Source organism: Corythoichthys intestinalis, chromosome 13 (assembly GCF_030265065.1).
Source record: "Corythoichthys intestinalis isolate RoL2023-P3 chromosome 13, ASM3026506v1, whole genome shotgun sequence".
Lineage (NCBI taxonomy): Eukaryota > Metazoa > Chordata > Actinopteri > Syngnathiformes > Syngnathidae > Corythoichthys > Corythoichthys intestinalis.
This window is the reverse complement of record NC_080407.1, coordinates 45,377,604-45,400,916: the sequence shown is the minus strand read 5'-3', so window position 1 is coordinate 45,400,916 and position 23,313 is coordinate 45,377,604. Positions and strand designations below refer to the sequence as shown.

General features: G+C 42.1%; 2 protein-coding genes across 3 annotated transcripts in view; both read left to right on the top strand.

The window, feature by feature from the left end:
- Positions 1-34: 34 nt before the first annotated feature.
- efs (embryonal Fyn-associated substrate) lies at positions 35-15,235 on the top strand. The gene is made up of 8 exons (XM_057854418.1): positions 35-197; positions 547-677; positions 2,869-4,056; positions 5,746-5,862; positions 6,393-7,319; positions 10,856-10,912; positions 11,306-11,563; positions 11,626-15,235. Exons 2-8 carry the CDS (start codon positions 666-668, stop codon positions 11,809-11,811), a joined length of 2,745 nt encoding a protein of 914 aa, XP_057710401.1. The 5' UTR covers positions 35-197; positions 547-665; the 3' UTR covers positions 11,812-15,235.
- Positions 15,236-16,914: 1,679 nt separating this feature from the next.
- acin1b (apoptotic chromatin condensation inducer 1b) overlaps positions 16,915-23,313 on the top strand; it is a 33,806-nt gene continuing 27,407 nt past the window's right edge. For both annotated transcript variants that reach the window (XM_057854416.1, XM_057854417.1), the window contains exons 1-4: positions 16,915-17,082; positions 20,217-20,282; positions 20,361-20,472; positions 20,631-20,707. In XM_057854416.1, coding sequence (XP_057710399.1) covers positions 16,948-17,082; positions 20,217-20,282; positions 20,361-20,472; positions 20,631-20,707 — 390 coding nt within the window. In that variant the 5' untranslated portion in view covers positions 16,915-16,947. The remainder of the gene's footprint in view (positions 17,083-20,216; positions 20,283-20,360; positions 20,473-20,630; positions 20,708-23,313) is intronic.

Here is a 23,313-nt window from a genome sequence, read left to right as displayed (position 1 = left end):
TGCTAACGACTCCGATTTTTTGTAGATCGACGAAATACGTCAGCGTCGGAGAAGGCGGAGATCATTTTGTTGTCATCGGCCGAAAATGATTGAACGCCAATGGCCACTGGGTTTTTTACGCTTGAGAAGAAGCGCTTAACCCACATCTCGCACTGAACGCCGATGTGGAAGTTTATCGAAGATTACGCTAAAAGGAGGTAATGTACGAGTTTATTTTTGATATTTTCCATACACCACCGCGATGAAACGTTTTGACCTCCTTTGTGTTGGAAATTCTGAACACAGCCAACGTTTTAGTCCAACAATGTTACCGAACTAGGCCGCGGTAGTGAATTACGTTCCGATGAAGACGACATTTAACATTTGACAACATAAGCGAACGATAAAATCGTGATTCATTTCAACACAGATTTAGATGCTAAGCTAATGTTAGCTTCTAACGTTACCGGGGCGTGGAATGACTAGACAGGTGGTGCCCATTCGCCTTCAAGTCGGTGTTATTTCGACAAGTATGTGCTTCAAGTAACGGTTCCGAACGACCCACAGGCTTAGTGGTTGTATTTCTCAATGTGGAGACGATGTGAGCTGAAAGGACCTCGTTGATTGACCGGAATCTTCCAGTTGGACCTTCTCCGAGACCCAAATAACCTTAGAACTTCACAACCATGTCGGTTTCTGTAAGTATCAGTGTCCATGGTATTACGTTAAGTTGTAATGCAGTTGTGCTGTACTGAATGTTTTGGCTGGGGGGGGGGGGGTCCCAGTCCCAGTCCCAGTCCCACATGGTAGTGGTCCCCATGGGGGTTGGCTTAAAAAAAAAAAAAAGAAAGGCAGGGGGCGGGTGGGTTGGCAATTAAACCCTAAACAGCAAGGGACAGATGTGGCTGTAAACTCCCATCCCCCCTACTGCTCTGATCCCGCTCATTACCATTAAGCCGCTCTGTCCATTTGACCATTGATCCTTTTTGGCCCTCCGTGATCACTGTATGTTTTAATACAACCCCTAGCAAAAAGTATGGAATCACCACTCTCGGACGAGCACTCACTCAGACATTTTATCATGTAGAAGGAAGAAGCAAGCTGTCTTAAATTTCAATGTAAACTTGTGCATTTATTGAAGATTTAACCACAGCCATCTCCCCAGTGGCGTTGCCTGACATGCAGCCCCGTATCATCAAGGAGTGAGGGAATTTTGATATTTTCTTCAGGCAGTCATCTTTGTAAATCTCACTGGAACAGCACCAAACAAAAGTTCCAGCATCGTCACCTTGTCCAATGCAGATTCTTGACAGCGCCTTTGCCTGACATGCAGCCCAATATCATCAAAGACTGAGGGAATTTAGATGTTTTCTCCAGGTAGTCATCTTTGTAAATCTCACTGGAACAGCACCAAACAAAAGTTCCAGCATCATCAACTTGTCAAGAATCTGCATCTGCTATCTCACTGGAACAGCACCAAACAAAAGTTCCAGCATCTTCAACTTGTCAAGAGTCAGGAATCTGCATTTGAACAGCACCAAACCAAAGTTCCAGCATCAACAACTTGTCAAGAGTCAAGAATCTGCATCTGCAATCTCACTGGAACAGCACCAAACAAAAGTTCCAGCATCATCACCTTGTCCAATGCAGAGTATTGACTCTTGAAAAGTTGATGATGCTGGAACTTTGGTTTGGTGCTGTTCCAGTGAGATTTACAAAGATGACTGCTTGGGAAAAAAAAAAACATCAAAATTCCCTCAGTCCTTGATATGGGGCTGCATGTAAAGAGTCAAGAATCTGCATTGGACAAGTTGATGATGCTGGAACTTTTGTTTGGTGCTGTTCCAGTGAGATTGCAGATTCTTGACTCTTGACAAGTTGTTGATGCTGGAACTTTGGTTTGGTGCTGTTCCAGTGAGATTTACAAAGATGACTGCTTGAAGAAAACATCCAAATTCCCTCAGTCCTTGATGATATGGGGCTGCATGTCAAGAGTCAAGAATCTGCATTGGACAAGGTGATGATGCTGGAACTTTTGTTTGGTGCTGTTCCAGTGAGATTGCAGATGCAGATTCTTGACTCTTAACAAGTTGTTGATGCTTGAACTTTGGTTTGGTGCTGTTCCAGTGAGATTTACAAAGATGACTGCCTGAAGAAAACATCAAAATTCTCTCAGTCCTTGATGATATGGGGCTGCATGTCAGGCAAAGTCACTGGGGAGATGGCTGTGGTTAAATCTTCAATAAATGCACATGTTTTAATTGAAATTTTAGACGGCTTTCTTATTCCTTCAATTGAAGATATGTTTGTCATTTTACCAAGATGACAATACATCATGCCACAGAGCTTAAAACTGTTAAGCCATGCATTGGAGAAAGACTCATCCAGTCAATGTCATGGCCCGCAAATCGCCCAGATCTCAACCCTATTGAGAACCTGTGGTGGAAATTTGAAAAAAAAAAAAAAAAAAAAAAGGTCCACAGCAAGTTTTTTTTCCTCAGAATGGAGTGATTCCATATGTATTTACCTGCATTTACATTTACTGACCACCACAGTTTTTATTCATTTCTTTTCGTGTTTCTGAATGCTAAAGAGTTGCACTTTTGAACTAATTCATGATTTTTTTCAAGCTTTTTATCTGAGTTTGTTCTACATGATAAAATGTCTGAGTGAGTGCTCGTCCGAGACTGGTGATTCCATACTTTTTGCTAGGGGTTGTATTTGAACTCGAGTGAAGCTTTTGTATGCTTTTCAACCCCTGAAACAACAGAGCTGTTTAGCATTGCCATCAATGTACTTTTTGTTTGTGACGCACAAATGTGAGTTTGTCTCGTGTGTCCGAAGTAAGACTATTAAAAAACATTTTAATGAGTGTTTCATCCTATTTAGACGGTGTTGGCGAAGGCGCTGTTTGATAACACGGCCGAAAGCCCAGAAGAGCTGGCTTTCAGGAAGGGGGATATCCTGATGGTTTTGGAGCAGGAGCAGAGCGGTGGACCCGGATGGTGGCTTTGCTCCCTGCACGGTCGACAGGGCATCGCCCCGGCTAATCGTCTGCGTCTCCTCCAGACCGCCCCGACCCCTGGTCCGGACTCGGTTTACTTGTCACCAGGCCCGCCGTTGGTTCGCGGTAGCGTGGACGACGCGGAGGCAGTGTACCGCTCCCCGCCCGCTGCGGGTGAAACCCGAGGAGCCGGTGCATCCTCGAGACCCGGCGAGCTCCGCAAGGCAGATGGTGGACGGCCGCGTTCGCACTCTAGTTCCGGGTCCAGACCCAGGCCCGACTGGGATATAGGAGTCGGTGGTCGCCCGCGGTCCCCTTCCCTTAGAGGACGGGGCACAGACGTGACCGCAGCGCTTTATCATACACCCGTAAGCCCTTCCCCGTCATCTGCTCGGCAGCCAGGAGGTCAGATAACCCACGAGTCTGTGTACCTATCCCCCGGCGGAGTCGCGAGAATGGGCGATGAATCTGAGGACACCACTTATCTCGTCCCTCGAGAAACACTAACCACAGGACACTCTGATGACTGTTACTTGGTGCCTAAAGGGACACCGCTCGCCAGTGAGGATGTTTACCAGTCCCCAACTGGAGGAGTTGTCACAAACGGCCCCTCCTCAGTCAGTGGAACTCCCCAGTCTAAAGTGAGTCAGGACATGTACCAAACCCCATCTTCTATGGCAGTAACTCTTCAAAGGACTTCATCTACCCCTGCCCAAGCACCTCCCAGGCCCCTCGTCAAGGGTCCGTCTCCCAACCCTGCTGTGGCCAGAGGGAAACCCGGTCTCGCCTGCCACCGGGGGTCCCCTTTACTAGTCCGAGCGGGCCATCCCCGAGTTCCCGGATCTCCAAATTTTGCTCGAAAGCCCCCTCCACCCGCACCCCCGGTTAGGGGAGTCACACGGAAAGATGCCCAGCAGTCCACACTTGTGTCAGGTGATTGCGGCGTGGCCCCCAACCCCGGTTCTCAAGGGCAGGAGGCAGACAGACAGACAAATCAGGACCTAGAGAAAAGCAACAACGTGCATAACGGCAAAGGTGAAAGTCAAGATTACGCCGACCCTGTGGATGACCAGGTTTGTAACGGGGAAAAAAAATATGAGCAATAAAATTGGAAATACAGTGGGGCAAATAAGTATTTTGTCAACCACGAATTGTGCAAGTTCTCCCACTTGAAAATATTAGAGAGGCCTGTAATTGTCAACATGGGTAAACCTCAACGACGAGAGACAGAATTTGGAAAAAAAACCCTGAAAATCTCATTGTTTAATTTTTAAAGAATTTATTTCCAAATTAGAGTGGAAAGTAAGTATTTGGTCAATACCAAAAGTTCATCTCAGTACTTTGTTATGTACCCTTTGTTGGCAATAACGGAGGCCAAACATTTTCTGTAACTCTTCACAAGCTTTTCACACACTGTTGCTGGTATTTTGACAGATTCCTCCATGCAGATCTCCTCCAGAGCAGTGATGTTTTGGAGCTGTCGTTGGGCAACACGGACTTTCAACTCCCTCCACAGATTTTCTATGGGGTTGAGATCTGGAGACTGGCTAGGCCACTCCAGGACCTTGAAATGCTTCTTACGAAGCCACTCCTTTGTTGCTCTGGCTGTGTTTGGGATCATTGTCATGCTGAAAGACCCAGCCACGTCTCATCTTCAATGCCCTTGCTGATGGAAGGAGATTTTCACTCAAAATCTCTCAATACATGGCCCCATTCATTCTTTCCTTTACACAGATCAGTCGTCCTGGTCCCTTTGCAGAAAAACAGCCCCAAAGCATGATGTTTCCACCCCCATGCTTCACAGTGGGTATGGTGTTCTTCGGATGCAATTCAGTATTCTTTCAAACACGAGAATCTGTGTTTGTACCAAAAAGTTCTATTTTGGTTTCATCTGACCATGACACATTCTCCCAGTCCTCTTCTGGATCATCCAAATGCTCTCTAGCGATCCGCAGATGGGCCTGGACGTGTACTGGCTTCAGGAGGGGGACACGTCTGGCAGTGCAGGATTTGAGTCCCTGGCGGCGCATTGTGTTACTGATAGTAGCCTTTGTTACTGTGGTCCCAGCTCTCTGTAGGTCATTCACTAGGTCCTCCGTGTGGTGTTGGGATTTTTGCTCACCGTTCTTGTTATCATTTTGACGCCACGGGGTGAGATCTTGCATGAAGCCCCAGATCGAGGGAGATTATCAGTGGTCTTGTATGTCTTACATTTTCTAATAATTGCTCCCACAGTTGATTTCTTTACACCAAGCGTTTTACCTAGTGCAGATTCAGTCTTCCTAGCCTGGTGCAGGTCTACAAATTTGTCTCTGGTGTACTTCGACAGCTCTTTTGTCTTGGCCATAGTGGAGTTTGGAGTGTGACTGACTGAGGTTGTGGGCAGGTGTCTTTTATACCGATAATGAGTTAAAACAGGTGCCATTAATACAGGTAACGAGTGGAGCCTCATTAGACCTCGTTAGAAGAAGTTAGAAGTCTTGCTTGTTTGTAGGTGACCAAATACTTATTTTCCACTCTAATTTGGAAATAAGTTCTTTAAAAATCAAACAATGTGATTTTCTGTTTTTTTTTCCACATTCTGTCTCTCATGGCTGAGATCTACCCATGTTGACAATTACAGGCCTCTCTAATCTTTTCAAGTAGGAGAACTTGCACAATTGGTGGTTGACTAAGTACTTATTTGCCCCACTGTCGCGTCACCTTGACTTGAACCGTTTTTATCATTTCATGCGATGTATACACTTTGTTGTTGTTCCTAGGTATATGACACCCCGCCCAGCGGCAGGTGGCAGCGTGCCGTTCCAGCAGGCAATGACGATGACGGCATCTATGACACCCCGCGCACCGTCCCGCCACATGTGGACTCTGAGACAGAGGTGATGACATCTTTTCCATTTGACGGTTTCTGTTAAGGTCGATTGCTTTAACTGTGCACCTTAGACTGCATTCCAAAATACCATTCCCTAAGTCCCTCACCCCCTACTGAAGGCCAGGCCACACCTGTCTCTCTCTTGCTGTGGTGGCCCGTCTCTTCGGTAGATCCAAGTGCTGTTGCTATTTTTTCCCTGGTCGGCCACACCCATTTGTCTGTAGAGGCCAGGCCAAGGCCACAGCACCAGTGGTCTCTCTGTATTGCTCCTTAAATGTGCGGACCAGCTGTTGGATTGTTTTTCCTCCACTTAGTGCATCCGCTTTGACTGAGGGATGTTCAAGAGAATAAATATAGTTGCTGGTTAAAGACTCTTTGATGCATCTGTGTGTTAGTTGCCAGAGGTTCTTCAATAAATGCTTATGTGTGCATTCAAAAGTCTGACCAACTCCCTACCTCACATAATGTGACAGTCTTGGGTAGTTGCCAATACCTACTTCAAAATGTCACGTCCTGTCCTGTCATCTCCAATTGCAGGTGTATGACATTCCAACCATAACGCTGAATGGCTGCGCCTCCGAAGTCCAAGCAAGCGCCACTTTGCCGGACGACGTCTACAGTGTGCCAAGTCTTCCGGGTGTTCCTTTGGCTCCCGGGGAGTCCGCGGAGGACCTGAGCCAGAACGGTCACGCTAACTGCGTCCCGGCCTCTGAGAAGCGAGCGAGCACAGGAGATCAGCGGCGGGACTCTCCGGATTGCGGGATCTACGATATGCCCGCCCTGACTGCTGAAGTCCTCCCCCACTCGTCGTCGTCTTCCTCCACCTCCACCCGTCGACTCTCCGTGTCCAGTAACGGATCCGGGGACGTTCAATGGAGGGCCTCGCTCTCCAGCTTGGTCCACGCCGTGCTGAGCGCTGCTTCCTGCTCAACCGCCGCTCTGTCCTCCCGAGATCTGGCCACGTCGCTGGCCGAAATCCTGTCTACGTGGAAAGCCAGCTACTCCGGGGACCCTCCGCCGCCCCTTCAGCAAGCTTGGGCCCGCTTGTCCGACCTTCTCCCCGCTTTATCGGCAATTGGCAATGCTCCTCCGTCGGAAGGACTCCTATCACTGGTCCAGCGCTCCCTGGAGGAAAGCGCTCTCCTCCTGCAGGCTCAGGGTCGCCCGCGATTACCCTCCCAGGACTCTTTGTCCCGGAGGCCGCTGCCCGCTCTCCCGGTATCGGACGGGAAGTCAGCCGGAGGCGGCATGGGCTCCCGTAAGAGTAGCTGGATTCAGGAAAGGCCTTTGCCTCCGACTCCGCAGCCGGCCTTCCCGATGCCTCCCACTCAAGCCACGGTGACCCTCTCAGCGGGTCACGGCAATGGAGATGAAGACCCCGGCAACGAGTATGCTGGAATTGGCCTGACTCCCGTCCCAGCTCCGGTCCCTAATGGAGACAGTGTTGGATATGTCAAGCTGCAGGTTAGTTGTTTCGTCTTATGAAAAAGTGTCTGAACCTTTTTGGAATTTCTAAAATTTCTGCATAAAATCACCATCAAACAGTGTCTGCTTTCACTAAAATCACCCAAACATTTACAGGTTTTCATGTTTTAATGAGGATAGCATGCAAACAATGACAGAAGTGCGAAAAATAAGTGAACTCTCTGCCTAAGGAGACTTAAAGAGCAATTGAAACCAGTTTTTACCAAACAATTTAAGTCAGAATGGTGCCCAATCACTTGATGAGTGGTTTGTAGCTGCCCTGCCCACTATAAAATACAGACCTGGTAAGAATTGTCTTGTTGAGAAGCATTGTCTGAAGTCCATCACGGCTCGGTCAAAAGAGCTGTCTGAAGACCTGCGATTAAGGATTGTTGATTTGTATAAATCTGGGAAAGGATACAAAACCATCTCTCAAAGTAAGATGTTTACCGATCGACAGTCAGAGAAGTTGTCTACAAATAGAGAGAGTTTGGCACTGTTGCTTCTCTCCCAAGGAGTAGCCGTCCACCAAAGATGACGCCAAGAGTTCAGCGCAGAATACTCAGAGAGGTAAAAAAAATAACCCGAGAGTGTTTGACTTACAGAAATCACTGGTACAATCCAACATCTCTCTCTGAAGCCACTGCTGTCTAAAAAAACATTGTTGCTCGTTTAATGTTCGTAAAAAGACACTTGGACACTCCACATGTTTTGGCAAAATATTTTGTGGACTGATGAAACCAAAGTTGAATGGTTTGGGAGTAGCACACATCGTCATGTGTGGAGAGAAAATGCAACAGCTCGCCAACATCAACACCTCATCTCCACCGTGAAGCATGGTGGAGGGAACATCATGATTTGGGTTGTTTTGCTACCTCAGGGCCTGGACAACTTGGAATCATTAATGGAAGGATGAATTCGAAAGTTTATCAGGATGTTTTGCTGGAAAAACTGAGGCTGTCTGTCAGACAGTTGAAGCTAAAAAGAGGATGGATGCTGCAACAAGACAAAGATCCAAAACACTGAAGTAAATCAACTTCAGTATGGTTTCAGAAGAACAAAATACATGTTCTGGAGTCATCATCATCACGGCTCTTGCGTTGGGTCTGGCGCTGACCAGGTGAGCTAGGCCCCTCCAGTACTGGCGGTTTTGAGCTAGCAAATTTGCATACTTCAAGGTAACTCCGTGTTGTTGGAGGTCGTCCACGATGGTGTCAAGCCATCGAGTGCGGGGCTTTCCTTGTGGTCGTCTCCAGCCTTTGGGTCAAACTCCAGGATGGCTCTTGTCGGGTGGTCAGAAGGAAGACCGAGAACATGGCCAAGACAGCGGATGCGGCGCTATGCGGCCAGGCGGGAGGCTCTGAGGTGATTTGTCTGGACTTGCAGGATTTCCCTGGAGATTTGCTGGGGCCACCTGATGTTCTTGATGGTCCTGAGAGCCCTGCTGCCAAAGTGTCTTGCTTAAGCGCCATGTTTCAGAGCCATACAGGAGAATAGAGAGTATGGCGGTGTTGTAAATTTGGAGTTTCATCTTCCGCGAGATGGCTTGGTGTCCCCAGAGAGACTGCAGGGCAGAGGCTGCCAGGGCTCTCCAGCAGAGACCCTCTGATTTAAGATCCCCGTTATCGGTCACCGTGGACCCTTGTTCTGTAGTGGCCAAGTCAAACTCCAGACTTGAAACCCATTGAGATGCTGTTGCATGAGCTAAAGACAGCGATTCATGCCAGACATCTCAGGAATCTGACGGAACGACAGCAGTTTTGTCGAGAAGAATGGGCCAAGATTAGTCCTGATGGATGTGCCAGACTGATCTCCAGCTACAGGAAGCGTTTGGTTGAAGTTATTGCCGCCAAAAGGGGGCCACAAAATATTAAATGTGATGGTTCAATTTAGAGCTGAAACGAGTACTCGAGCAACTCGAGTAACTCGGGTTTAAAAACTGATCCGAGTAATTTTTTTCACCTCGAGTAATTGTTTATTTTGACAGCTCTAAGCATCACGTTTTGCTCAGACTACTTTTAATGCGTGATAATGCACTGTCAAGTACGGAGAGGAAAAAGGAAAAAAAAAAACTTACTGCAGCCGACAGCCGCCACAAACGACGCCGACGTTGCTAAATACTAGCCCGCACGATGCTACGTTGGTACAGGTAGCGTCTGATGCGTCTCATAGAGATCACATGTATGTTGAACTAGATGCGAAATGACAGACTCGGCCGCGTCTGGGCAGCGTTAGTACACAGCCGCTATCTTAAAGCAGTACAGCGCTAAGCGCTAATAAAGAGCGCTAAGCGCTAATAAATAAGATTAACGTTACTGTCGCTACTAGCTCACGTAACGTTAGCCCTGCGGAGGGCTACGTTTCAATTAATTATGACCACTGTCGATGCGTGGCTAACGTGTCTTACATACAGGCTTTAACATAACATAGCATTGTGGAGTGATGAGGGTGTCAAATAAAAACTTAATAATGCTAACTATCAATTTTAGCTCAGTAGTCATTGCTGGATAAAACACCAAGTAGCACTGGTCCCTAATGTGCTCCAATACAGCCTGTATCATACATTTATTTTGAACACTGCAAAAACTCAAAATCCTATCAGGACTTACAGTTTTGACTAACTTAAAACTTAACTAGAACTTCAAAATGGCTTGACACAAAGAGAAATTCAATTGAAACACGTTCAATTCATTGAAACTTTTAAGTGATGTGTGTTATCAAGCGTAACGGCATTTTTAGGTAAGATATGTATATATATATATATATATATATATATATTTTTTTTTTTTTAATATCTAAAAGTTTTTTGAGTGAAAGCAGTGAATTAGTCTTTTTTTTTTTTTTAATTCTAGTTACATTTGAGATGCAATTGTTGGCTGTTTTCAACAATATACATCGAAAATAAAGACATTGATTGACTGAAAATGGTTCAAGATTAGATGAAATTTCTTGTTTTCTCATGTATATTTATAATTGCTCTTCACCTAAAAATATATTTGTTTTATCCGATTACTCGATTAATCGATAGAATTTTCAGTCGATTACTATAATATTCGATAGCTGCAGCCCTAGTTCAATTACTTGTCGGTCACTGTGGACCCCTGTTCTGGAGTGGCCAAGTCAAACTCCAGACTTGAAACCCATCGAGATGCTGTTGCATGACCTAAAGACTGCGATTTATGCCAGACAGCTCAGGAATCTGATGGAACGACAGCCGTTTTGTAGAGAAGAATGGGCCAAGATTAGTCCTGATGGATGTGCCAGACTGATCTGCAGCTGCAGGAAGCGTTTGGTTGGTTATTGCTGCCAAAAGCTGCCAAAATATTAAATGTGATGGTTCAATTACTTATTTTCCCTCCTTCCGTTGTTTGTATATTATCCTCATTAAAATATGAAAACCTATAAATCTTTGGGTGGTTTTAGTTCGAGCAGACAGTTTTTTAATCTGTGTGATTTTGACAAAGATCACTTTTCTATTCTTTGTTGTTCTTCTGTAGTTTTCTGACTGTCTGTCCCACGTTCTTATGTCCATTTAGGGAAAACCAGAGCTTCCCCTTGCTCAGAATGGACAAACAATCACTTCAGAGCCCAGAGTAAGTTGCCTCCACTGTCCGAATGATGCGGATGTAGTCAAATCCCGTTATCCCGACCCTTTTTTGAGCTGAATCACTGGTCGTAACTGATGAGTCATGAGTTGAGTCTGTTTACCAATGAGACATGTGACTCAGGAATCCAGCTCATTGGCTCAAGTCCTAGCTTGCGCCCCAACAAGAGGTCACTTGTTTCTGTTAACAATCTAGCCTCACATAGGATCGAAGTCTGCGGAACAACAAGCTCCGGACAAGGAGTCTTTCAAGAGACGTTCACTGACGTACTGTATCGAATTGTGTTTGGGTGTCCCATTTGAGTACATTTGTTGGGGGCATTATTTAACGGATAAAATCGCAAGTTACGTGTCATCGCAAGTTTCCGTACGTTGTTTTCAGCTTACTCCGTCCCCTCCCTTGCCGGTGTCCCTATCTCTGGAGGATTCGGAGCTGCTGTCCTTCTACTCGTCCCAGAGCCTCGCTCACCTCTCCTGCTTGGCCGACGCCATCGACGTGCTCTTCGCAAGCGTACGTGGCAACCAACCGCCGCGTGTCTTCGTGGCGCGCGGGAAAAGCCTCATCGTAACGGCGCACAAGCTGGTGTTCATCGGCGACACGCTCTCCCGTCTTCTAGCTTCTGCAGACCTCCGGGCAAAGGTGCGTTAAGAAGAACAAGGTCTTTAAGCTTTTCGTCCTTCATTTCGTGCTCTTGTTTCCAGATCACCACTTCCGGGGGTCGCCTCTGCCAGGCTTTGAAAGCGGTGGTGGTGGCGACCAAGGGCGCCGCCCAGAACTACCCGTCAGTTTCGGCCTCTCAGGAGATGGTGGATCGGGTCGCCGAGCTCTCCCAACAGGCCGCCGGTTTCTCCACTCTGCTCCAGCGCCTGGCTGAGATTTCCTCGTGATTTTTCCCACAAAACCTTGTCGACACTATCCACCTTTTCTCTCTTGGAAAATGCCTTATTTTCTTATCACGTTGATTCTCGCTGTCTTCCTATGTTGTGTGTCTTGCTTCTGTTCTTCCCCCCTCTTGTGTGTGTTAACTTATTGAGGGTTGCGCTTTCCGATCATGACCTTTTTTAGACTCGTTCGCAAAAGACCGACTTTTTACCGCAGGACACGTCTTCTGTTTACATTTGAATTTTTAAGCTTGCGTGCCATTTGTTGTGTTTGGGGCAATACTTCATAATGTATTGACGGGGCGCGGGGCCGATAAATAGGGGGCCTGCATTGATGGCGAGGCAGTCAAAGCTGACAGAGTGGAATTGCAGACAGAGCTTTTTTCGTTGAAAACTCTTGCGAGTAAATCTCCGAATTCTTTATAGATATGGATGTAAAACAGTCTCGATTCTTGGTTAAAAGCAATAAAAAAAAAAAAAAAGAGCCGTTAGCGTTTATTTTACGTAAATATGTTGAAGTACAATGCTAGTCTATTAGTGAAGGAAGCTAGCAGTCGCCTGTTGTAAGCAAGAGCTTTTTCATTGAAAATTCTTGTGAATAAATGCTTAAATCCCCAAATTCTTAATAGATATGGATGTAAAACAGTCTCGATTCTTGGTTAAAAGCAAAAAAAAAAAACGTGCAGTTAGCGTTTATTTTACGTAAATATGTCGAAGTACAATGCTAAACTGTTAGCGAATGAGGCTAGCAGCCGCCCGAAGTAAACGAAGCTTTTCTGGTGAAAATACTTGTGAATAAATGCTTAAATCTGCAAATTCTTTATAGATATGGAAGTAAAACAGTCTCGATTCTTGGTTAAAAGCAAAAAAAAACCTGTACAGTTAGCGTTTATTTTACGTAAATATGTTGAAGTACAATGCTAGTCTGTTAATGAAAGTAGCTAGCAGCTGCCTGATGTAAACAGAGCTTTTCCGGTGAAAATTCTTTGGAATAAATGCTTAAATCCCTGAATTCTTTATAGATCTGGTCGTAAAACAGTCTCGATACGAGGTTAAAAGCAAAAAAAAAAAAAAAAAACAGCAGTTAGCGTTTATTTTACGTAAATATGTCAAAATACAATGCTAGTCTGTTAATAAATGTAGTTAGCAACTGCCTGATGTAAACAGAGCTTTTCCGGTGAAAATTCTTGTGAATAAATGCTTAAATCCCCGAATTCTTTGTAGATATGGGCGTGAAGCTGTCTCGATTCTTGGTTAAAAGTAAAAAACCGTGCAGTTAGCGTTTATTTTATGTAAATATGTTGAAAAACAATGCTAGTCTGTTAATGAATGTAGCTAGCAGCTGCCTGACGTAAACAGAGCTTTTCCCGGAAAGAATTATTGCGAATAAATGCTAAAATCCATGAATTCTTTATAGATATGGACGTAAAACAGTCTCGATTCTTGGTTAAAAGCAAAAAAAAAAAAAACGTGCAGTTCGCGTTTATTTTACGTAAATATGTCGAAGTATAATGCTAGCCTGTTTGTGAACGTAGCTAGCAGCCGCCTGATGTAAACGGGGCTTTTCCGGTGAAAATTCTTGTAATTAAATGATTAAAACCCTGAATTATTTATAGGTATGGACGTAAAACATCTTTATTATTGGTTAAATGCAAAAAAAAAACTAGTTAGCATTTATTTTACGTAAGTATTGCGAACTATGATGCTAATGCAGTAGCGGCTAATTTCTCCCATTGATTTTTTTCGTTTCAAAATGCATGCATGGTACGAAAAATATAATTACCTCGAATCCTCGAACAAATCACTCCTGAGACAATCCTTCCTGTTTGTCTGCGGCACAGCTTTCGTACTTTTTCAACCTAAATCCGGCGTTAGATTGCTGCGTGCGTGTTTGGGAATAGCTCCTCTTGATGTGGGCGGCCCCCTACTTGAATGCGAAGCGCAGTGCACGACTGATCTGAGCCGTCAATCCATTATGAAGTCTATGTTTGGGGTTTTCTTTGTGTTTCTGTCTCGGGCCAAACCATCGACCAAGTTTACCCATCGCCACGAGTTGTGACGTGCATGTCGCCTTCACTTTTTTTTTTTGACATTTTGTGACACGGGTGGACTTTGCCCATGTTTCATCTCTGTCCTACAACGCTGGAGTATCATTAAGCTGTTCACGGAGGCTACTAATCACGATTTAAGAACATATTGACGTCATCCTGCCAAGCATGTTTTTGTTCTCTACTCTAGTGTCACCTTGTGGATGTTTGAAGTATTAATACCAACTACACTATTACAAGTTTGAAGAGAGGCAAGTAACCTTTATATTTATTTATGGTCATTTATATGGAGTTTTTTTCTGATACATAGCTTTACGACGGTTGACTTTTTACATGTGATTTGGTTCATTGTCACTAGAGGCGGTGCTTTTGTAAACTAACATCCTCTAGTGGCAGCCACGTTAGTGTCTAGTGCATGTCTATCCGACAAGTCATGGATATTTATTTTGGAATATTGAAATTGGCATATGTTCTAAAATTTTTGTTCAAAGCATCCTCCCAACTTTGTTTTTACCGTTATTTGTCCGACGCAGTTTTTCTACACTTCGTGAACTCATTCCTGTATGCTGAGTTCTTGCAATATCGACATCTTCACTTTTGAACACTATGTTACACCTGCCTTGTATTCCAGTCCAGAATAAACACATTTTTGAGATGAATGAATGGCGGATTACAAGCAACTATCAGGTGAAGTGGTATGAAAAAGTATCTGAACCTTTTGGAATTCCTCGCAGAAATCATCAAATGTGAGCTGATCTTTGTCAAAATCACACAGAGGAAAAAACAGTGTCTGCCTGAACTAAAACCACCCCAACATTTATATGTTTTCAAATTTTAATGAGGATAGTATGCAAACAACGACAGAAGGGAGGGGGGATAAGTAAGTGAGGCATCCCATTTAATATTTTGTGGTCCCCTTTTGGCAGCAATAAATTCAACCAGACGCTTCGTGTAGCTGCAGACCAGTCTGGCATATCCATCAGGACTAATCTTGGCCCATTCTTCGGTACAAAACTCCTGTAGTTCAGTCAGATTTCTGGGATGTCTGGCATGAATTGCTGTATTAAGGTAGTAATGCTAATAGATTATATTTTTGCAGTTTCCCAACTAAAAAAAGGAAAAAAAATAATCATTTAGTGTCCAAAATGATATCAGGTTTCAGTTTTTTAATATCAGCAATTTAAATTTGTGTTTCTAACAAGATGCTAGTTTAACAACTTTATCGTGACAAACAATACGGTACACTTGAAATTTTCCGGAAATTGCCGGACGGTGATTGAAGCGTCACTTGGCCCGTGCCGAAGTTTTCCGGAAATCTCCAAATAATGACGGCGAGTGGCAGACCAATCGACGCTTGTCGGGAATTTGAACTATTCTTGCTAGTAACGCTAATAGATGATATTTTTTGCCGTTTCCCAACTGAAAAAGAAAAAATATTTATATCAAGTTTCAGTTCTTAGATAACGGCAGTTTAAATTTCAGTTTACAACAATCTGCGAGATTAACAGTTCGAATTTAAAATGAATGTATAGTGACAAACAGGACAGTACGCTGGAAATTTTCCGGAAATTGCCGGACGGTGACCGAAGCGTCACTCGGGCCATGCCGAAGTTTTACGGATATCTCCGAATTATGACGCCGAGCGGCAGATCAAGCGTCGCTTGTCAGGAATTTGAACTACTCTTGCTAGTAATGCTAATAGATGATTGATTTAGTGTCGAAAATTATATCAAGTTTCAGTTCTTTAATAACAGTAATTTAAATGTCAGTTTATAACTATCTGCGAGATTAACAGCTCCAATTTAAAATGAATTTATCGTGACAAACAATACCGTGCCGAAGTTTTCCGGAAATCTCCGAACTATGATGCCGAGCGGCAGACCAAACGACGCTTGACGGGAATTTGAACTACTCTTGCTAGTAATGCTAATAGATAATATTTTTGTAGTTTCCCGACAAAAAATGAAAAAAATATATAGATATCAAGTTTCAGTTTTTCGATAACAGCAATTTAAATTTCAGTTTATAACTATGACAAACGAAGCTTGACTCGGGATGTGTCGAGGTTTTCCGGAACTATCCGAATTATGACGTCGAGAGGCAGACCAAACAAAGCTTGTAGGGAATTTGAACTACTCTTGCTAGTCATGCTAATAGATAATATTTTTGCAGTTTCCCGACTAAAAATTAAAAAAATATATAGATATCAAGTTTCAGTTAACAACAATTTAAATTTCAGTTTATAACTAGTTGCTAGCTTAACAGTTCGAAATTAAAATGAATGTATCGTAATGAACAGTACAGTACGCTTGAAATTTTCCGGAAATTGCCGGATGGCGACCGAAGCTTGACTCGGGCCGTGCCGAAGTTTTCCGGAAATCTCCGAATAATGACGCCGAGTGGCAGACCAATCGACGCTTGTCAGGAATTTGAACTACTCTTGCTGGTAATGCTAATAGATTATATGTTTTGCGGTTTCCCCAAATAAAAAAAAAAAATAATATTTAGTGTTGGAAATGATATCAAGTTCCAATTCTTTAATAACAGCAATTTAAATTTGCGTTTCTAACTATCTGCTAGCTTAACAGTTCGAATTTAAAATCAATGTATCTTGACAAACAGTACAGCTATTTACGCTTGAAATTTTCCGGAAATTGCCGGATAGTGACCGAAGCGTCACTCGGGCCGTGCCGAAGTTTTCCGGAAATCTCCGAGTAATGACGCCGAGCGGCAGACCAAGCGTAGCTTGTCAGGAATTTGAACTATTCTTGCTAGTAATGCTAATAGATGATATTTTTGCAGTTTCCCAACTAAAACATAAAAAAATAATAATGTAGTGTCGAAAATTATATCATGTTTTAGTTCTTTAATTACAGCCATTTAAATTTCAGTTTATAACTCGCTGCTAGTTTAACAGTTCGAATTTAAAAATAAATTTATCGTGACAAACAGTCCAGTATGCTTAAAATTTTCCGGAAAATACCGGACAGTGACCGAAGCGTTCCTCGGGCCGTGTCGAAGTTTTCCGGAAATCTCCGAATTATGACGCCGAGCGGCAGACCAAACGACGCTTGTCGGGAGTACTTTCGACAAGATGGCGGACGAGGATATTACGCTTGATGGACAGCCTTTACAATCCCTCCGAGTCGCGGATTTGAAAGCTGCGCTGGAGCAGAGAAACCTGTCCAAAAGCGGGGCGAAGAACAAACTCATCCAGCGACTGAAGGGAGTGAGTTGGGGGACTATTTTGCGGGGCGCCTGCTGTTAACTGTGGACAAGTTTACTAGCAGACAGGCAGAGGAGGGAAGGGGCAGGGGTGGAGGGTCTTAACGGTATGTGGAAGCTCCGAAGCGGGAACGAATAATCTCGTCGCTACGGTGCCGAATAGTACACGGAAACACTTGGAACGGCGTCCCGTAATGGTGGACGTCGCTAAAACGGCTAAGCTAGCTCCAGCTTCGTTTCGCGGTTGAATTGGTAAATAGTTGTGGGGCACCGTGTTGCACACAGTTGCCGTGTGCACCTGTCAAATCGAGGCCTAAGCCGGGCGGAAGCGAGTGAACAAAAAAAAAGGCACCGTTTCCTAAATAAACAATCACTCGTGTCATGCGGGTTTTGTTATTATTTCTATCGTAAAAGCCTGCGGTGCTGTCAAGGCCGGGGACTCAAATTACCGCCAGCAAACCGTGCACTTGATTGGGTACACATGGCATGAGGTTGCCTCGCTTTACAACGGACTCCTTTGTACGTAACTCGGACGTTTTAACACTTTGGCTGCCATTGACTGCAATAGACGTCTGATTCATTTGGATTATCAATTTTAAAAATGACCACAACATGTTCTGTTCATCCAAGTTCATGGCTGTGGACGTCTACTAGTAGGAATTATTGTGAAGATGCCATAGACTTCATAATATATTGACATGACACGGGGTGCAGGGCCGATCCGTAGGGGGCCTATTTTCAAAAACTTCCAAGTATTTTCCAAAACTTCAAATTCAAATATTTTCAAAACCAAAGCTGCTACCGACCTAAAACCAAAACAGGAACCTATCTTAGCAATATATTAGTCTCCATGAGCAGCGACATAAAAAAAATTCAAGGTCGTTCCCTTATAAAATCCCGATTCATTATTTTTTATAGAGGTACAAGAAAACTTAAAATGGCTATAAAATTATCAGATTTTACACTAGATACACAAAAAACACCAAATGCATAGAAAATCATCAATATTTTCAGGATCAATAGCAATATTTATCATATGTTTTTGCACAAAATAACAATTTAATTTTTTTTCAACAGCTAATAAATCAATTTTCACATCAGAAACATGCCGAATCAATTATAAATAATTTATAAATAGATTATTAATTAATTCTATATGGAATCACAATTTACGATAGAATATAATTTACAGTAACTATACAGTTTTATAGTTAGTGATATAGTTGTAGTGAATGAGGCTAGCGGCCACCTGACGTAAACAGAGCTTTTCTGGGAAAAATTCTTGTAAATGCTTAAATGGCTGAATTTTTTTTTTTTTATAGATATGGACGTAAAACAGTCTTGAATCTTGGATAAAAACACACACACAAAAAAACGTGCAGTTAGCGTTTACGTAAATATATCGAAGTACAATGCTAATCTGTTAGTGAATGAGGCTAGCGGCCGCCTGATGTAAACAGTGCTTTTCTGTTGAAAATTCTTGTAAATATATGCTTAAATCCCCGAATTCTTCATAGATATGGACGTAAAACAGTCTCGATTCTTGGTTAATAGCAAAAAAAACGTGTTGTTAGCATTTATTTTACGGAAATTTGTCGTAGTAGAATGCAAATCTGTTAGTGAATGAGGCTAGCGGCCGCCTGACATGAACAGAGCTTTTCTGGGGAAAATTCTTGTGAATAAATGCTTAAAGCCGAATTCGTCATAGAAATGGACGTAAAACGGTCTCGATTATTGGTTAAAAGCAAAGAAATCATGCAGTTAGCGTTTATTTTACGTAAATACAGTATGTCGAAGTACAGTGCTACTCTGTTAGCGACTGAGGCTAGCGGCCGCTTGACATAAACAGACAAACAAAACTTAAAATGGCTAAAAAATTCCCAGATTTTACACGAGATGCACAAAAATCACCAAATGTGGAGATAATGTCCTATACTTTCAGGATCAATAGCAATATTTAACATATCATATACGTTTTTGCCCAAGATAGCAACTTAATTTTTTAAAAAGTTTTGAACAGCTAATAATTCACTCAATTTTCACATCAGAAACTTATTACTTGACAGAAGTTTTCATAGATATGGACATAAAACAGTCTCGGTTCTTGGTTAAAAGGGAAAATAAATGTGCAGTTAGCGTTTATTTTACGTAAATATGTTGAAGTACAATGCTAATCTGTAAGTTAATGAGGCTAGCGGCCACCTGACGTAAATAGACCTTTTCCGGTGAAAATTATTGTGGATAAATGCTTGAATCGCTGAATTTTTTTATAGATATGGACGTAAAACAGTCTCAAATCTTGGTTAAAAGCAAAAAACCCATGCAGTTAGCGTTTATTTATTTTACGGAAATATGAAGTACAATGCTAATCTGTTAGTGAATGAGGCTAGCGGCCGACTGACGTAAACAGAGCTTTTCTGGGAAAAATTCTTGTAAATAAATGCTTAAATCACTGAATTCTTCTTAGATACGGAAGTAAAACAGTGTCGAATCTTGGTTAAAAGCAAAAAAACCCTGTGCAGTTAGCGTTTATTTTACGTAAATATGTTGAAGTACAATGCTAATCTGTTAGTGAGTGAGGCTAGCGGCCGTCTGATGTAAACCGAGCTTTTCTGGGGAAAATTCCTGTGAATAAATGCTTAAATAACTTAATTCTTCATAGATATAGAAGTAAAATGGTCTCGATTCTTGGTTTAAAAGCAAAAAAAAAATGAGCAGTTAGCGTTTATTTTACGTAAATATGTCAAAGTACAATGCTAATCTGTTTGTGAATGAGGCTAGCGGCCGCCAGATGTAAACAGAGCTTTTCTGGGGAAAATTCTTGTGAATAAATGGTAAAATCCCTGAATTCTTCATAGATTTGGGCGTAAAACAGTCTGGATTCTTGGTTAAAAGCAAAAAAATTGTGCAGTTACCGTTTATTTTACGTAAATATGTCGAAATACAATGCTAATCTGTTAGTGAATGAGGCTAGCGGCCGCCTGACGTAAACAGGGCTTTTCTGGTGAAAATACTGGTGAATAAATGCTTTAAACACTGAATTCTTGTAAAACAGTGCACAAAAATGTGCAGTTAGTTAATTATGAAGTCTATGAACATGCATACAGAACCAAAGACATTAATCGTTAATCCTTATAGGCGCTGATGCTGGAAAACCTGCAAAAGTCTTCCACCACTCACGGCGGACTGCAGCCCAACTCGCAGGTAGCGGGGATTTCATCGCAAAAACGTTCATTCCTCTACTGTACTACCACAGATTTTTTTTTTTTTTTTGGGTCGCAGATCGGGGAGGAGATGAGCCAGAATAGCTTCATCCAACAGTATCTCGCCAAGCAGCAGGAACTCCTCAGTCACCGACCTGAGAGAGACGCACAGCTCGACGAGGATGCTGATGGTAATGCCAGTCCAAATAATATGGTGTAGAAGTAGCTACGGTAAACCTAGAGTCAAAGCTGTAACGCTAGCATGGTTACAGTATTTGTTGTGGAGTTGCTAAGGTTCGCCGCTTCAAGCGCAGAGCAAGAACAATTCTTCCTTTTCCCCTTCTGACAGAAAGCTCAACAATGCAGGAAGACGACGACGACGACGACCAGTCGGACAACGACAGCTCATCCGACGTCTCTGACAAGGTCGGTTGTGACGCCTTTTCAAAGTTTTTACAATAAGTACCAGGTTAAAAAATGAGCTACATGTTCTTATTTAGATCTTACTAGGGCTGTAGCTATCAATATTTTTGCAGTCGATTAATCAATGAACTAGTTAGTCAGAATAATCGCGTAATCGGATAAGAAACATAAAAAATTAAAATACCTGAGCTGAGCCTCAAACGGGATAATAAATAAATAAATGAGGAACTAAATGCAACAAAATAACACTTGGCTAACTTACATAGCAAAAGTCCGCTAGCTTAAATGCTATAAAATGCTAACTTTTTTTTTTTAACAGTGCTCCTAACAAATGGTTCAAACTCATATTCCCACAGAAAAGGGTGAAATATACCTATGAACAACATTAAAAATGCATTAAAAAAACATTAGCTCAAACAAAACTTGGCTTATGTTGGTCTTAACAGGGAGCAGCTGGATTCAGCCATGTTGAAAGAGTTATGTAATATTCACTGTTGCCACTAGAATGCAGTGAGGATCTAAGTACAACAAAAGAACAATTAGCAAACTTGCATAGGAAAAGTCTGCTAGCTCAAATGCTATAAAATGCTAATGTTTTTTTTTTTTACAGTGCTCTTAACAAATGGTTCAAACACATATTCCCTCAAAAAATGGCTAAATATACCGATAAACATTACAAATGCATTAAAAAAAACATGAGCTCAAACAAAACCTTTGCTTATGTTGGGATTAACAGGGTTCAGCTGGATTCAGCCATGTTGAATGAGTTATGTAATATTCACTGTTGCCACTAGAAGGCAGTGAGGAACTAAGTACAACAAAAGAACAATTGGCTAACTTACGTAGCAAAATTCCGCTCGCTTAAATGCTAGAGAATGCGGCTAAATATACCTATAAACAACATTACAAATGCATTAAAAAAACATTAGCGCAAACAAAAACTTAGCTTATGTTGTTCTTAACAGGGAGCAGCTGGATTCAGCCATGTGAAATAAAGTATGTCATATTCACTGTTGCCACTAGAAGGCTAAATACAACTAGACTAAATGCAAAGACTTTCAAAACAAACCATTACAACGCAGCTTTAATAAAGCGAATACTCTAATTGAATTACTCGAGTTATTCGATTAATCGTTGCAGCACTAGATCGTATTATTGTGATTTGAGGTCGACAGATATGGATTATTCAAATACCAATATCCCAAAAATTTTTTCGCTGATTGCTGATACCCTCAGCCGATTTTGTCAGCCGATATTAGAGGCCGATATGATTATAAATACTCAGCAAGAACAGTACAGCTTTTTAAACAAACCCACCGAGATGTCATGACGAGAGTTTAAGAGGATGCTCACCATGCTAAAGCTAATGCTAACGCGAATGCTACGTTAATGCAACAAGTTAGAGGAGTGCTGCAACGATTAATGGATTAAATCGAGAAGGGAAAAGATTCCAATTAAATCTTGCTGTTTCGAAGTATTCGTTTAATTAAATTGGCGTTGTAAAGGTTTGTTTTGAAAGTGTTTGCATTTATTTTTATTGATTTGGGTGCATACAGTGAATATTTAACATGGCTGAATCCAGCTGCTCCCTGTTAAGACCAACATAAGCTAAGTTTTTGTGCTAGCTATTGTTTTTTAATGCATTCCTAATTTAGTTTATGGGTAAATTTAGCCTTTTTTGTAGGGATATGTGTTTGAACCATTTGTCAAGAGCGTTGTAAAAAACAAAAACAAAAAAAAAAAGTTAGCATTTTATAGCATTTAGGCTAGCAGACATTTGCTATGTAAGTTAGCCAATTGTTCTTTTGTTGTACTTGGATATTTAGTTTTTTTTTATAACATGCCAACATAGCTGAAAACAGCTGCTCGCTGTTAAGACCAACATAAGGTAAGTTTTTGTGCTAGCTATTGTTTTTAATGCATTCCTAATTTAGTTTATGGGTAAATTTAGCCCTTTTTGTAGGGATATGTGTTTGAATCATTTGTCAAGAGCATTGTTTAAAAAAAAAAAAAAAGTTAGCATTTTATAGCATTTAAGCTACCAGACATTTGCTATGTAAGTTAGCCAATTGTTCTTTTGTTGTACTTAGATCCTTATTTATTTAGTTTTTTATATACAGTTTCATTTTCGATGTTATCGGATTACTAGATTATTCTAACTAGTTCATCGATTATTCGACTACTAAAATCAACGATAGCTGCAGCCCTAATTTAGAGTGAAAGGATCATTCAGTAAACACTTTAAAAGACTAAAGCAACATTGCATATTTTCTCATGCAAGATAAAAAAAATCTTACGATATTTATCAACCTAAAGCTGCCTTCAAGCTGTTAAGGGGTCCTTCTGGGGTCCAACCATCATCAAAATAGTTTCTTTAATCGGCTTATTTTTTTTGTTGTTGTAGGAAAAAAGTCAGTGTATTAGCCGGCCAATATATCGGTCGATTTTCTAATTGTAATGTCAAAACCTAGCAAGAAAATCTATCTGTAATATTTTTGTTCATTCTAAGTAGGGCTGTCAAATTTATTGCGTTAACGGGCGGCAATTCTTTAAAATTAATCACGTTAAAATATTTGACGCAATTAACTCATGCACGGAATGACCCGTTC

Bases quoted from the DNA above. Each gene is read 5' to 3' on its own strand.
- efs (XM_057854418.1), top strand. The intron at 7,320-10,855 runs GTTAGTTGTTTC...ATGTCCATTTAG, and splicing joins TTGGATATGTCAAGCTGCAG to GGAAAACCAGAGCTTCCCCT. The intron at 10,913-11,305 runs GTAAGTTGCCTC...CGTTGTTTTCAG, and splicing joins CAATCACTTCAGAGCCCAGA to CTTACTCCGTCCCCTCCCTT.